The sequence below is a fragment of the Scophthalmus maximus genome, chromosome 3 (genome assembly GCF_022379125.1).
Source record: "Scophthalmus maximus strain ysfricsl-2021 chromosome 3, ASM2237912v1, whole genome shotgun sequence".
Classification (NCBI taxonomy): domain Eukaryota; kingdom Metazoa; phylum Chordata; class Actinopteri; order Pleuronectiformes; family Scophthalmidae; genus Scophthalmus; species Scophthalmus maximus.
Genome location: NC_061517.1, coordinates 7617258 through 7631606, shown reverse-complemented (window position 1 = coordinate 7631606; position 14349 = coordinate 7617258). Strand labels below are relative to the sequence as shown.

Sequence of the window (14349 nt, the reverse complement as noted above, 5' to 3'; positions counted from 1 at the left end):
CTGTTTAAAAAAATTCTTTTAACCACAGACGTCTTCAGAGACCTTGTTTGACTGTTCTGAACTTCACTCCGTACAGCTCATGCCTCCGCCAACCCAACGGTCCCCTTATGAAACCACATTAAAATTGACCAGATCCAGATTTTTATTTGGATCACTCCCCTTGATGTGCAATTAAGATCCATGAATTATTCCCTAGGAAATTTGTGAAAATGTAAAAAAAAATAAAATAAAAAACCCGTCCTTTCTCACTATGTTCAAGAAAGTTATAGAAAATTCCCTGGATCTGCCTCTTGGTCTGGATAGAAAATTCTACGGGTTCTTTCTTGGCCCATGTCCATTCCTTCCACCAAGTTTCATGGAAATCTGTAGTGTAGTTTTTGTGTAATCCTGTGGACAGACAAACAGACAAACAGATGGACAGGGGTGAAAACACAACCTCCTTGGCAGAAGTAAAAAAGGACTGCAAGTTTAGGTTAATCCGAATTAAATGAGCCTGAAAATCAAACCAGCACTCTTTGTGTCCGTGATGAACTCTGCAGTCGTCAGATGAGGTCATAAAACACGAGCCACTTCTGTGTGCTCCATCGTGCCGTCTGACACGTATGCAGTTTCATATCAGGTCATATCAGTATCTGACTGAGGTGAATTATTTTTTTTCTTTTTGTCTCTCAGTGTGATGGGGTAAAGGTGACGGATCAGAAAAAGGAAGTTTCAGCATCGGACAGCTTATGATGACAAGAGAATGAAAGAAAGAAAGGCAGAGGGAAGTTTGTGGTTAACTGAAAGGCTTTCAATTTATGGATGGAAGAGGTAAAAAAGAGGGATAGAAAAACACAGGAAGGGACAGACAGGCTCACGACTTCTGATGGTGAGAATGGGAAATGATTGGACTAAGACATCTGCAGGCTGGCCAGAAAACAGTGTAAGATTGGCCCATCCCACTTGCCAACATGTGCAGAATGCAGAATACAGAACGCACATTGATGGCCTTTGCACTGGAGGTACTTTTCCTGTGAGAATGGACATGTGCAAAATCTCTTCATGCAAGCAGGGAGATGGCGAGAGCGTTCACAATAACCTCGCTCGTCTGAAAAAGGTCAACAACAAAGTAGACTAACACCCCCAGCGAATCAGAACGACCAGGCTGTTTACACCCTGGGAGGCCCATCTGAGAAACAGCTTCATGAATTGACTGAAAATAGATAGATCACTGACATGGTGAAACGTACACGCATCACTTGGCACTCAGGCTAGAGAAGGGGGAAAGAAAAAAGGAGAAAAGAGAGAGAGACCTGCGAAAAGCCACACTGACCATGTTCCAAGGACAATTCCAAGGACATGCCAGAGGGCGTGGACGTGGTCGTGGCAGCGGCGGATCCAGAGGTGGCCGAGGTAACTTGCGTGCAATTGCTAACCCAGACGCTTGTTTCCACTCGCGGAGAAAAAGGCCACTGGGCCAGAGACTGTCCGAAGAAAAGTCCAGCTCACAGAGCAGATTGATGCGAGGCAGCAGCTCAGGAGGGGGAGGAATCAGCATCTTTGACCACACTACAACACAGTGAGGAACAGCCCACAGTACATGCCAGACTGGTGACTGCACCACACCTACACACACACTCATCAGAGAAGCCACATCTCAGTCGGAGAAGAAAATAAAGACGATTGCACCACCGATAGGAACATAGGAAAATATTCATGCTTATTATGCATTCACTAATGCCTTGAACAGCCAGTTACCCCCGACTGATATTAAGCTTTTTCTCAGTTCTCAGGACCAACTGAGAAGACGTTGAGGAAAAAATTTAGATAGAGATTGATTGATTTTGAAAACAACTTTTATTATAAAATCACCAGAACATCACGTTTTTTGTTTTTACAAATGGACTAATAACAAAAAACAAAAAATAAATAAATTGATGTATTAAATAAATAAAGTCATAAGAGAAAGGTTGAAGGAGAGAGAGGGAGACAGGACGAAAGAGAGAGAGAAGGGAGAGAGCGAGGGGATGAGGGAGAGAGGGAGGGAAAGAGAGAGGGAGAGGGGAGAGAAAGAGAGGTTGAAGGATGGAGGGAGAGAGAGAAGGTTAGAGAGGGAGGGAAAGAGGGAGAGAGAGAGAGAGAGAACGAAAAAGAGAGAGAAGGGACAGAGAGGGGGTGAGGGAGGAAGGGAGAGAGATAGACATAGAAGAGAGACAGGTTGAGGGAGAGAGAGGGGGATGAGGGAGGGAGGGTGAGAGGCAGAGAGACAGAGAATAGGGGTTGAAAGATGGAGGGAGAGAGATAATGTTAGAGAGAGAGGGAGAGAGAATGAGAGAAACAGAGAGAGGGGGAGAGAGAGAGGTTGAAGGATGGAGGGAGAGAGAGAAGGTTAGAGAGGGAGGGAGAGATGAGGGAGAGGGGAGAGAGTAAGCTCGAGATGTGGTGGGTGCGGTGGGCGGGACTTGTGCCGTGACGTCACGCTGAGCACCCTTCTCTCCTTTTAAAGCCGCGGCTCGGACTGACGCACTTGACGCACTGACGCTCGGACGCTCGGACGGACGCGGCGGAGCTTTAAATACCTCGGAGCGTCTCCAACGGGACACTGCACAGCTGACAGGTCCGTGTGTCTTCTCCTCTTTCCTCTCCTCCTCCTCGGATGGGGCCGCTTCGACTCCTCCGCAGCCCGCAGCAGCAGCCGCCCGCCGCCCGCCGCAGGGACTGAAGCCGCGCGCCGCTCGGCGACTCGTGCAGGAGAAGAGACAACCGCCGCGCTCGTGTCCTCTCCGTCTCCTCCGTGACTCTCTGTTCCCATGCGATTCTTCAGACTCACATTCAAGTGTTTCGTGGATTGTTTTTGAAGGTCGCTGTCCGAGTGTCGGTGTCATAACCTTACATTTTTATTTTCACCTTTTTATTCGAGTAATTTGATTTGAGAGAGAGAGAGAGAGAGAGAGAGAGAGAGAGAGAGAGAGAGAGAGACACAGAGAGACAGAGAGAGAGAGAGAGACGTCTCGATCTTCTTGATTGGACCCTTTATTTTGTTTTTTTAAATTCAATCTGAGGACGAAACGATTTGGATTAATTGATTAAAAGAAAAGATCAGATTGTGGGTCCACTGGATCCATTAATCACATTTTTAATATTATTATTAAGAAATAATTAATAGTGGAGCAGCAGAGAGACAGAGGACACGGGACAGAGAGGAACTGACTCATATGCTCCTGACTGACAGTTTGGATCAAGCTGAGGACGAAACTGATTTAAACTAGAAGAAGGGAGCTGTTAACTGGGAGAGGTGAAGCTGTCTGTTTCTTCTCTTAGACAGAGCGGAGACATTTCTGCTGTAGACTGTGTGGACTGCTCCTTTACTGACGGGGTGGTGGGACACTGACTGAAGTGAGGAGAAACAGGGTTCAGGGACTAAGCGCAGTACAGCGAGTTCGTCCTCCAGGAGGACAAAGACAAAGAGAAGCTGGGACTCAAAGTATTTCTTTAAAAGTGTGGACTGCTCCTTTACTGACTGGAGGCTCACTGTAGGAAAAGACCAGGGTTTGTTGGGGGGGATAAAGAGAAACAGGACAAAAAGTCACAAGAATTAAAGGGAATCTAGTTGAGCCATAGCCTGACCCCTCTCCGACTGCTTCCTGCCTGGTTCCTGTTCTGAGTGATGGAGAAGCAGGCCCTTCCAGCCTCCTCCTGCTCTCTGGTCCTCCTGGAGGAGACCAAGAAGAGCTCTCTTCTGTCCAATGGCGGCGGTGTGGGTTACCCCCATGCAGCTGCTGCCAATGGCAGCCTCGTCCCGCTGACAGCAGCGACGGAGGGGTCTGGAGGCAGTGGCGGTGCTGGCGCCGGTCCGGACAAGAAAGGAGCCGTGGTCACGGGGGCAGTGCCGGGGTACCCCGAGCGGGAGACATGGACGCGGCAGATGGACTTCATCATGTCCTGCGTCGGCTTTGCCGTGGGGCTCGGCAACGTGTGGAGGTTCCCGTACCTGTGCTACAAGAACGGAGGAGGTGAGGCACAACACACACACACACAGAACTCAAGCCCCACCCCCTCACCGAGCTAGCCTCGGATTGGTTTGTGTGTATTTTAGCCTGTATGTTTGAGTCACATCGTCAGACTCAGACAAACAGTTCACATCAGCACCTGAACGTGTCTGATCGAACGAAAACAAGTTGTAGCTGTCTGAGCTGCAACGATCACTGATCTGATTTCACTGATCAATCATTAATTAAACGTCCAGAGCCAGGATTTCTGGATTCTGTCCCAGCTCCATAGTCCTATATCTGTGAAACACTATAACCCATAATCCCCACACCAGCTTGGCAGGCAGATGAGGGGTGGGGCTTGTTCGTAACGGTCCGTGGCATCTACAGGCGAGGGACTTGAACTGAGTTCTTCAGTAAACTGATAGACGTGTGCGTGTGTGCGCATGTGTGTGTACTTCTATCTTTGTCAGGTCTAATTTGAGGCATAGTCCCTACAAAGTGAGGACATTTATATAACAGGAAGGTATATAAAGATGATCAGTGACCTTATATAAAGATGGGGGACACGTCTCCACTTGCCTTGAAGTAATAATATCTGGTATACAGGCGCTAACGTCTTGCATTTCTTAACTTTTTTTGACTGACGTTTTTTTATATCATCAAATGACTAATGAAAACCAAACTTAGCTGCTGCTTTTTCCCGATACACCGTTTTAAATTTCTGACACAATCAGTAGACTATTGAGTTAAAAAATGTCTTATGATTAGTCGAGTAATAAATCAGACGAAATTGAGACGCTACAGGTGAATTTTAAGTCAAGAGATTTTGCCATTAACTTCCACAGTTCATCACTGACATTAAGACAAATATAACATGCCAATGAATCATTTTCTAATTAAAAATGTGTTTGTTTACACACGTTGTAGCTGGATAAAACCAGGCTCCAACTTCCTGCTCCATGTTGTCAACATAATAGAGTTTTTCAGAGAGGTTTTTTTTATATCTGTGCTCGTCTAATCAGAAAACACTGTTAAGTCTAGGGAATGGAAATGAAACTGAAGTGGAAATTTCTGGAAAAACTACCCAAAATCTCAAAACTGACCAATGCATGAATTGACTTTTTGTAACTGAAGTGTCTCAACTTAAGTGAGATGATTTCTGTCTTTCTGCAGTCTCTATCACAGTAAACTGAACCTCTTTGTGTTTTTGGACAGAGGGTCATTTGTGGACGACCTGTGATGAGTGATTGTCTTTATTGTCTTGACACGCTTTGGACTAAAAACTGGTTGGCCATATGTAAAACGAATCACAGCAGGAGTTTTCATCCTTTCCCTCTCTTTCCAAACTAAACTTTGTCAGCAGAGACAAACTGCTGAGAGAGAAAGAAAAGAAAAGATGTTTCTTCTCACCTGAAAAGGTCTCGTTCACACAGTCAGCCAGTTTGAGCTGGACAGAGGCAGAATGAGGGAAGGGAAAGGTCTGGATGTTCACACAGAGAGGAGGGGGCGGAGGAGGAGGTCTTACTCATGTTAAATCACAAGAGAAAAGGTTCAGTTGTCAGAGCGGGACACTGTCTATAAAGGTTACCTCCTTCACACCTGATTTATCAAACAGGGCTTTTAGCCAAACCCTCTTTAAAGGACCTCTCTGCTATTTTGCTTTAAAAAGCCTTGAAGCTGGCGTTGCTCTGTGGCAGCTTCAGTAACTCGATCCATCACTTTGGTCCAGTCAAGCACGTGATGATGTGGAAATGTAGTTCAGACGTTCACGTTCCCCTGAGGACGACCTGTCCAGTGAGAGCTGCACCTCGGTGCTCGGTTCTTGTCCCGTCGGACCAACCAGCAGCCTTAGATACATTGAACGTCCACATCCTGCTCTCTGTTCTCTCTAAAGTGGGCAAAGCTCTTTTTCTCGGTTTGAATCCTCTCTCACCGGGCGTTCCATCCATGTGTCACGCCGTGGACCGACATCCTTGTCCCGTTCCTTCTCCACAGAGGTGCACCCTTTACAACATGCAACACTTTCATGGGTCTAATTATCCCACAGACTGTATATAAAGATGATCAGTGACTGTATATATAGTTGATCAGTGACTGTATATAAAGATGGACGACACATTTCTACATCCTACCATTGTATAAAAATTGAAGTTAAAATATCTCTGATACTTGTGCTCTCTTGTACTGGTAACATCGTTTGGAGCCAGAGTCTGAGTAGTAGTGATCCTGGAGCCGTGATGTCGAGGCTCTGCCCGTACACGCAATACAATAATATAAACATTTGTTCCATGTAAACTTTGATTTTTTTTTAGTTTGGTCCATGTTTGTGCCTGTGTCTGATTCTCTGATGGCGGATCGCACCACACTGTTTTTTCAAGGACACTCTTAAATCCCAGGTGTCAAAGTGTCCTTGAACCCACTAACAGATCACCAATACAATACTTGTGGTGTTTTAGGCAGACTAGTGACCTTTGCCCCCTCGTGGTTTGCAGCCCAGAAATGTTCTGGAGACTCGTCAGTGTCAGTAACGGACTGAGGCTGACGGTCTGAGCGGAAGGTGATTAATGATTTACTGTGAGGTGCTACTGCTTATCTAATATCACACACACACACACACACACACACACACACACACACACACACACACACACACACACACACACACACACACACACACACACACAGTTTACATTTCTCTACTGGAACATCCCTCCTTCTTTCCTTCCTTCCTTCCTTCTGTACTTGTCCTTTCTTTGACCTTCCTTCTTTCCTTCTGTTCTTGTCCTTTACTTTGTCCTTGCTTGCTTCCTCCAATCTTTTCTTCCTTCCTTCTTTATTTCATTACACCCTCCCTTCTTTTTCTTTCTGCCCTTTCTATCTTTCCTTCCTTACTTCTCCACAACATCTGATCTTCTTCTCAACGTCCTTCCTTTGCCCTCTCTTTCCTCCCTTTTCCTCTGTCCTTGTGCTCTTCCTCACTCCTCTCCAAGGGTTCCTCAGATTTATTATCCTGCAGAGAGAGAGAGAGAGAGAGAGAGAGAGAGAGAGAGAGAGAGAGTGTGTGTGGCCTGTCCTTGGAAGGGTGACTGCAGTAGTAACACACACACAGACAAACAAACACACACACACACACACACACACACACACACACACACACACAGATTATGAAATGACCTGCAGCTCAGTCGTCATCTTTCACATCAGTTCTGTCCTGCAGAAACATTACACTTATTTGTTCTTCTATCTTTGTGGATATATTTCGTTTCTCCCCCCACAGGCAAGAGTCTCGTTGTGGTCATGTTGCAGCACTTTGACATGAAAGTGGTTACAATAGCCCCTGAAGAGTTTATGAGGGGTCCTTGAAAATGTTCCAGGGATTCTTGAGAAGTCTCTCAAGGTCCTTGAGAGGGTTCCAGGAGTTTCCTAAAATGATTGTTGTTTGTTAAACAGATGATCAGGTGTCGGTCTGAGGCTCTCATCTCCGTGCAGGTTGCGAAGGTAATGGACCTTCCCTCAGGGTCAGGGGTCATGGGTCAAGGCTATTGTTAGAGTCAGGGTCAAAGGTCAATGGATAGTTACAGTTTCATGACACTCGCTGTGTGTGTGTGTCTGTGTGAGATGATTGGCTGCCAAGTGTGACATCATCATCCCTCTCACCACGTGGACTACAGATTAATAGGAGTGGCCTGTAATCTTTTAATCCTGTTGACAGACCTCACTGCTGCTCCTCTCCTCTCCTCTCTTCTCCTCCTATCTCCTCACCTCCTCTCTCCTCTCCTCTCCTCTCATCACCTTTGCTCTGATTGTCCTTTGATGGAGATGAAAAGTTCAAGTTGACTGATGGGGTTCTAGGAAGCCTTAGAGAGGCTCTATGGGTCTTTAGTAAGGTTCTCAGAGCCCTGGAAGATGTTCCAGGTGCATTTTAAGGGGTTGCAGGGGACCTGGCGGTGGCATTAGATTTGCTTGAGGATGTTACAGTGGTTTTTCTTTTATAGTGTACCAGTTGAAAAGTTAAAAGTTGAGTTTTTTTTCTTAGTCCTTTTATTTGAGATTCCAGGGATCTTTGGTGAGTCTTAAATGGATCCCGGGAGTCTGTGAGAAGGATGTAGGAGGTTACTGTGGTCTACTATGGTATTAGAGCGTTCCAAGGGTCCTTGAGGGATTGTTAGTGATATATGGAAGGGGAACCTTGAGAAAAGGTGTCTGTGTGTGTTCAGTCACCAAAGACGTGTTGACTGTAGTTTATTTGTAACACTTGGCTTCTTCAAACGGCTTTTTGCTTCCAGATCAGTGAGACAGATCAAGGGTCATGAACCAGACGTTTATTGTCCCTCTTTTATTGACTCTTGGTACTCAGATCGTCCCGACCTTCACTTCATGTCAGGGTGTGTGTGTGTGTGTGTGGGGGGGGGGGGGGGGGGGGGGGGGAGTTGTTAAACACAACAGACGACAAGTAGCACTGAAAAGTGTTACATCACCACATTAAAAGGAGAACTCACCTCCAGTCATCTCAAACACACAGTGTCATCTCAGTCACTGACATTGGTTTTCATTCTTCATATCAAGTATAGAAATATAATTCTCAAAATCCTCAAATAAATCATAACATTTTCACAGAGTTTAACCATCAAAACACAAAATATATCTTAAACTAGAATGTAGAGCACGTATCTCCACCAAGACACAACAGTCCCCTTGAATTCAATCACGCTGCACCAAATTACACACACTCATTGATATATGTCCCCTCAATATACCAGATTTTTTTCCCCATCAAGATCCATTAACTATCCCCTTGGGATAATGTCAAAAAACTTCCATTCTCACAATGTTAAAGAAAGTGATTTAAAAAAATCCATGGATTAACACCAAAATTGAATGAGTTCTTTCTTGGCCCATGTCCCATCCTTGCACCAAGTGTTGAGGACAATTATGAAGTCATTTTTAAATTAAGTAATTTATAGTGACTCTGAGGAACTTATGTCCAGAAATTAAAACTCCTTGTTTAACATGTATCTCATATTTTGAAAACCTCAGATTACACCGTCATGTCATATCTGATTGAAGATAACAAGGGCGAAGCAGCGGTCCGGGAGGTCGTTGACCCCGGCAGTGAGGTGCTGAGTCATGTTTAGCACAGGTGAGCCAATCAGGTATGTGGGCCAGTCGATGTGCAGGCTGCCAGGGGGAAGTTAAACTCTGCGAAGATAAGTTGGTGTTTGGCACGAGAGTTTGGTTGAGGACACAGGGGTTTTGGCAGATTTACAGACTGAGAGCTGGAACATTTCAACATCAGGGCAACTGCACGATATCAATGGTATCGAGACAACATGTTAAAACGCCACAAGCTAGAAATTAACAAGGGTTGATTTAAAGAATGAACAAATAAATAAGATAATATACAGGATTAAAAGAAATTAGTCATTATAAGATTTTGATATAAAAACAACTGTCTGGCAGTTTGTTCCTCATCTGCTCCAGGTAAAGTTTTGACTGGGACAAACAGTAGGAAGTGGAGACGCTTTGTCTATCTTTATATGCAGTCACTGATTGTCTTTATATAGACTTCGGTCATTGATAATCTTTTTACGTGGTCACTGATCGTCTTTGTATGCAGTCATTCACACACATGTTAATTTCAACGGGAATCTTCCAGATTCCTCTCAGCTGTTGTGACTTCGTCGATCTTCACTGAGCGGAGTCCTGATCAGAGCTGGTTGGTCAGTGTGGACGAGCCCGTCCTGGCTGATCCTGTGTCAGCTGGCAGCAGATCCACAGTCACCACGAGCCAAATGTGTTAGCAACAGATCGGGACAATCCGCTGAACATCAGCATGTGAGCAGCCACAGGGTTCATCACCAGCACCCCCCGGCGTCCAGCCGGGGCTGATGGGAACACGGGTCAAACAGGCGACCCGATGATGGCGCTATAGGGAAGGTTAGAGATCAACCCAGTTATTAGGGTTCATACTGCCGGGTGCATGATGGGATACATAAGTCAGTGCTGCTGCTGCTGCTCATGATGATGATGATGATGATGAAGCTGCAGCTCTGTCATTAGCCCTGTTATCAGTCAGTAGGCTACTTAGCCCAGTGACTTACCCCGGATTAGCCAGCTTAGCTAGCTAACTGTGGCGCTGCAGCTTAGTTGGTTAACAGCAGCTGCAGCTCCGCTTCTGTCTCACTTTCAGCTCTGAACGAACCACGTGTCAAACATGTTAGGTGACACCAGCCAGGACAGCGTGCGGCTGTGCCCGTCTCACCTGCTCCCACATCAACTCGCCACGTTTCCCACCCGGAGCCTCTGTGGGCGTCAGTTCTTTCCTGATTACATTGATGTCACTTCGGTTTGCAGTTGATTCTAGAGTGTACGATGAAAAAATAACTTCACATCTTTTGAGCATTGTTTTTTTCTGTAAAAATAAAGGTTTTATATTGGCAAAATTAAGCACAGATACTGATATGTCTGTGAAAGGATCATATCGGCTGATTTTTATTGGCCAACTGATGAATCGATTGGGGACAAGTGTCAGAATAATCAAACTAGAAATTAAAACCACTACACTTCTAAAACTGTACAACCTGCTTAAAACCTTGTTTTTTGGCTTCACTGTCCAATCTTTTGACTGATGATAACTTCTGGTGTCTCTCTAAACTGCAGTTTACATAATTTAATTAAAAAACAATTTTTAGGCCAAAAACCTTTATTTTTTGATATAAGTTCAGCCTGAGAGGTGAAACCCAGGGCTTGTTAACTCAGAGCTTCCCTTCGCTGTGCCGTGGCTGAGGCTGAACAGTCAAGAGGTTTAACATAAACCTTAAATCATCAGGTGGAGATGTTCTGTTTCCTCCTCACACTTTTTCATGTTGAACGGACACAGAATAAAGTTGTGAGGATTTGAGGCGTTAACAGTTGGTGTGTGTTTTGGTGTGTGTGTCTCCGTGATTGTGACTGTGATGAGCCCATAGTTCTTTGTAATCCCATCAACGCTGAGTTAGTGTCCACCTAACAGCATTGTGTGTGTGTCTGTGTGTGTGTGTGTGTGTGTGTGTGTGTGTGTGTGCCTTGAGACAATGTATGTTGTGATATGGCGCTATACAAATAAAATTGAATTGAATTGAATTGTGTGTGTGTGTGCGTGCGCGTGAGAGAGAGAGAGAGAAGGATATTTTCATTGAGCTCTCTCTCTCTCTCTTTCTCTCTGCAGTCGTGACTCACCAGCAGCTAGAGTGGTTTTGTGCAAGGCTAATACACCAGAGTACAGCGTGTGTGTGTGAAGGTGCTACTGCTAACCTGCATAGCTTGAATGAAGCTTACGTCATATCTGACTGTGCAGACAGTGTATCATACAGCAGCAATCACTTCCTTTACTCTTCCCTTCTGTCTACTGGATTATGAAACCTCGTCCGAGGATGGAGAACGGGCAATGAAAGAACTAATTTAATTCAGGATTTTTTTTGACATTTTCACAGATTTCCCTGAGAATAATTCATGAATCAGGCATATTTAGGGGGACTGGTGTCTCCGAGTGTGTGAGCTTTGGTGTGGATCCAGCTAAAGGTCTTGATCTAGGTGATTTAAATGTGGCTTCATAAGGGGACTGTTTGGTAAAATGAATGAATGAATGAATGAATGAATACTCGTTCCCAGGAATGAACTATTAGGAATACGCTTTCTCTGGTATTTTAATTGGTGTGACGCAGCAGCCCCCCCGACACACACACACACACACACACACACACACACACACACACAGACACTCACTCACTCACTCACAAAATGGGTAAGTGGGTCACACTGCTACGGGGAACTGGTATGAATGGAATCAAATTGGAATGATACTGGGAGAGAGGAGGAGGAGAGGGGAGGAGAGGTGATGCTTTGTGCCAGGAGTTATATAACAGCAGCTGTCATCACACACACTGAGCTTTCATACAAAGAGATGACGTCCATTAGCTCCACTGTTGTATTTGCAAAGAAATTGACTTTTAATTTGTTTATTACTGATTTTCTGCATAGATCAATATGACTGTTATAGGACTAGTTCTATCTCTTTATTTCTCTAAAAGTCACTGGGTTCATTTTGAATTTTAAAGATTGTATAAGAACCAATCACATCCTTGACTGCGTTCAAGCAAAGAAAGGAGGACATATAATGACAGAGGAGGACGAGGAGGAGGAAGAAGAAGATGGGGATGTGTCTTGTCCTCCGTTCTCTCTGCGGCGGTGTGAGGACGGAAGGATGAGAATGATGGAGGGATGAAGATTCACCTCCTTCCTCTCTTGTTACATAAAACTATTGTCGTGATGCTGCTGAAATAAGCATGAGACTAAAATTACTAACGGCAGCGTTAAAGGACCATTCCACAGTTTAAAGCTTCACTGTGTGTGTGTGTGTGTGTGTGTGTGTGTGTGTGTGTGTGCGTGCGTGCGTGCGCGCGCGCGCACACATACCCTTGCGTGTGTGTTGGGAGTCTGTAACCTTCCTGTTATTTAAAATTCTATCCATGTCATTATTTCATATTCGATGATGTCATGATGTCACGATGTTGTCGTCTAACTGTGTGTTCTTCTTGTCCTGCAGGCGTCTTCCTGATCCCCTACCTGCTCATCGTCTTCGTCGGAGGAATCCCCATCTTCTTCCTGGAAATCGCTTTAGGACAGTTCATGAAGGCCGGCAGCATCAACGTCTGGAACATTGCTCCGCTGTTTAAAGGTGCAGTATGCCAAAAATTCACAGTCTGAAATATCTTTACACAGATCAGTGACAAAATTCATGAAGCCAAATTATAGTATTTCAAAATGTTCTTATGACCAGGCACTGACATGATGCATTGGTGTCTTGTCAGGACAAACAAGACAAACCATTCTTGACCAGCCAGAAACAGACAGTCAGAGTAGCATAGGAGTCAAAGTAAAAATTGCACTTGAGTATCGGAGTAAGATTCAAAATTAAAGCATGTCCATCTTTATTTTTTATTTCTTGGTCCAAAATGGTGTTGACCAAAACCCCTCGACATCCTCGCTGAGGTCACGTTGCCACGGTAACAGACACATATCCACACGCTTAAGCAGTTTAGTTGAGTGTGAGCGGACACGTTGGTCTGAAAACACACATTCAGCTTTTCCCTGGAGGTTTATCTGGAGGTGATAATCTGTGATCCTGCTGTACGTGGCTTCAGACACGGCTGGAAAATTACCAGCAACACGTGCACTTACACACACGTACACACACACACACACACACACACACGTACACACACACACACACACACACACACACACACACATACACACACCTTTCTTTGCTACCTAATTCCTTTATATCTTTGTTAGCTCTACACATGGTTTATCAGAAGGTCAGTCTTTGCAGGATCACATGACTCTTTGCTGCAGACCTTCCTCTCACCTGAAAAACCTTTGGCGGTGTTGATGTTGATTCAGCTCCACCTTCACACTCACGCAGTCGACTACGCCTACGGTCAACACGCTGACCATTCACCCGGAGTGTCCTGATGGGCAGTCCCGTAGAGCTGTTTGTTTAAGTAACGTAGCACACATGATGTGTGCACATGCACGCTTAAGTTGTGGCTTGTTTTGAAGGTCATGTGACCACTGTTACTATGGAGATATGTTTACATACTGTATATTAGTGAACTATTAACTTAGCTCTCATCAGACATTAGACTAACTTTATGAGTCTAACTAATGTCAGTTTCAAAAAAGATTTCGATGGAACACAAATTGTAACTGGGAGAAGAGTGTGTCATTGTCTCATCGCTTCATCTGTGTAAAATACTTTAACATTACTCTACATTGTCAGTCCACATGGTTCTTTGAGGTTGTCTGTCTTTCATTTTCCGTCAGCTTGTTAAAAAATACTATGTTTGGAGGCTCAAACCGCCCACTTTGGATGAATTACACCTCGCACCTGTAGTGGGTCTCAGGCCCTGTACCTGTAGTGCTTTAAAATCAGACGACACCATTTATTCAGCGGGTCGTGATCAGTGCAACAGTAAACTATGAAAGTGATTCAACACACTTTGTGTTCAGCTTATTTCATTGGAAAACATTCTGCAGAGCAGCAGAATTTACATGAATTTCATGAATTTCAGATCATGATCAAACTAAAACAATTTAGGTTTTTAAAACCAGATGTTGGCACAGAGCTGTAGACCAGCGTAGACAAACCACACACTGGCTCTACGGAGGTGCTTTCAGGTCACCTGAAGGACACGTTAGGTTCTACTACACATTTTACAGGGGAGGGTGAGGTGTATTCAGTTGGTTGCAATCTTGACCTTAGACAGTAGATGTCACAAAATTTGACACAGAACCTTTAAACTTGTTAAAGCCACTGTTTTGAAAAAAACTCTGA

At 44.7% G+C, this 14349-nt stretch overlaps 1 protein-coding gene across 1 annotated transcript in view; it reads left to right on the top strand.

The window, feature by feature from the left end:
- Positions 1–2494: 2494 nt before the first annotated feature.
- slc6a8 (solute carrier family 6 member 8) overlaps positions 2495–14349 on the top strand; it is a 32533-nt gene continuing 20678 nt past the window's right edge. Inside the window, exons 1-2 of the mRNA XM_035645278.2 lie at positions 2495–3992; positions 12556–12687. Coding sequence (XP_035501171.1) covers positions 3647–3992; positions 12556–12687 — 478 coding nt within the window. The 5' untranslated portion in view covers positions 2495–3646. The remainder of the gene's footprint in view (positions 3993–12555; positions 12688–14349) is intronic.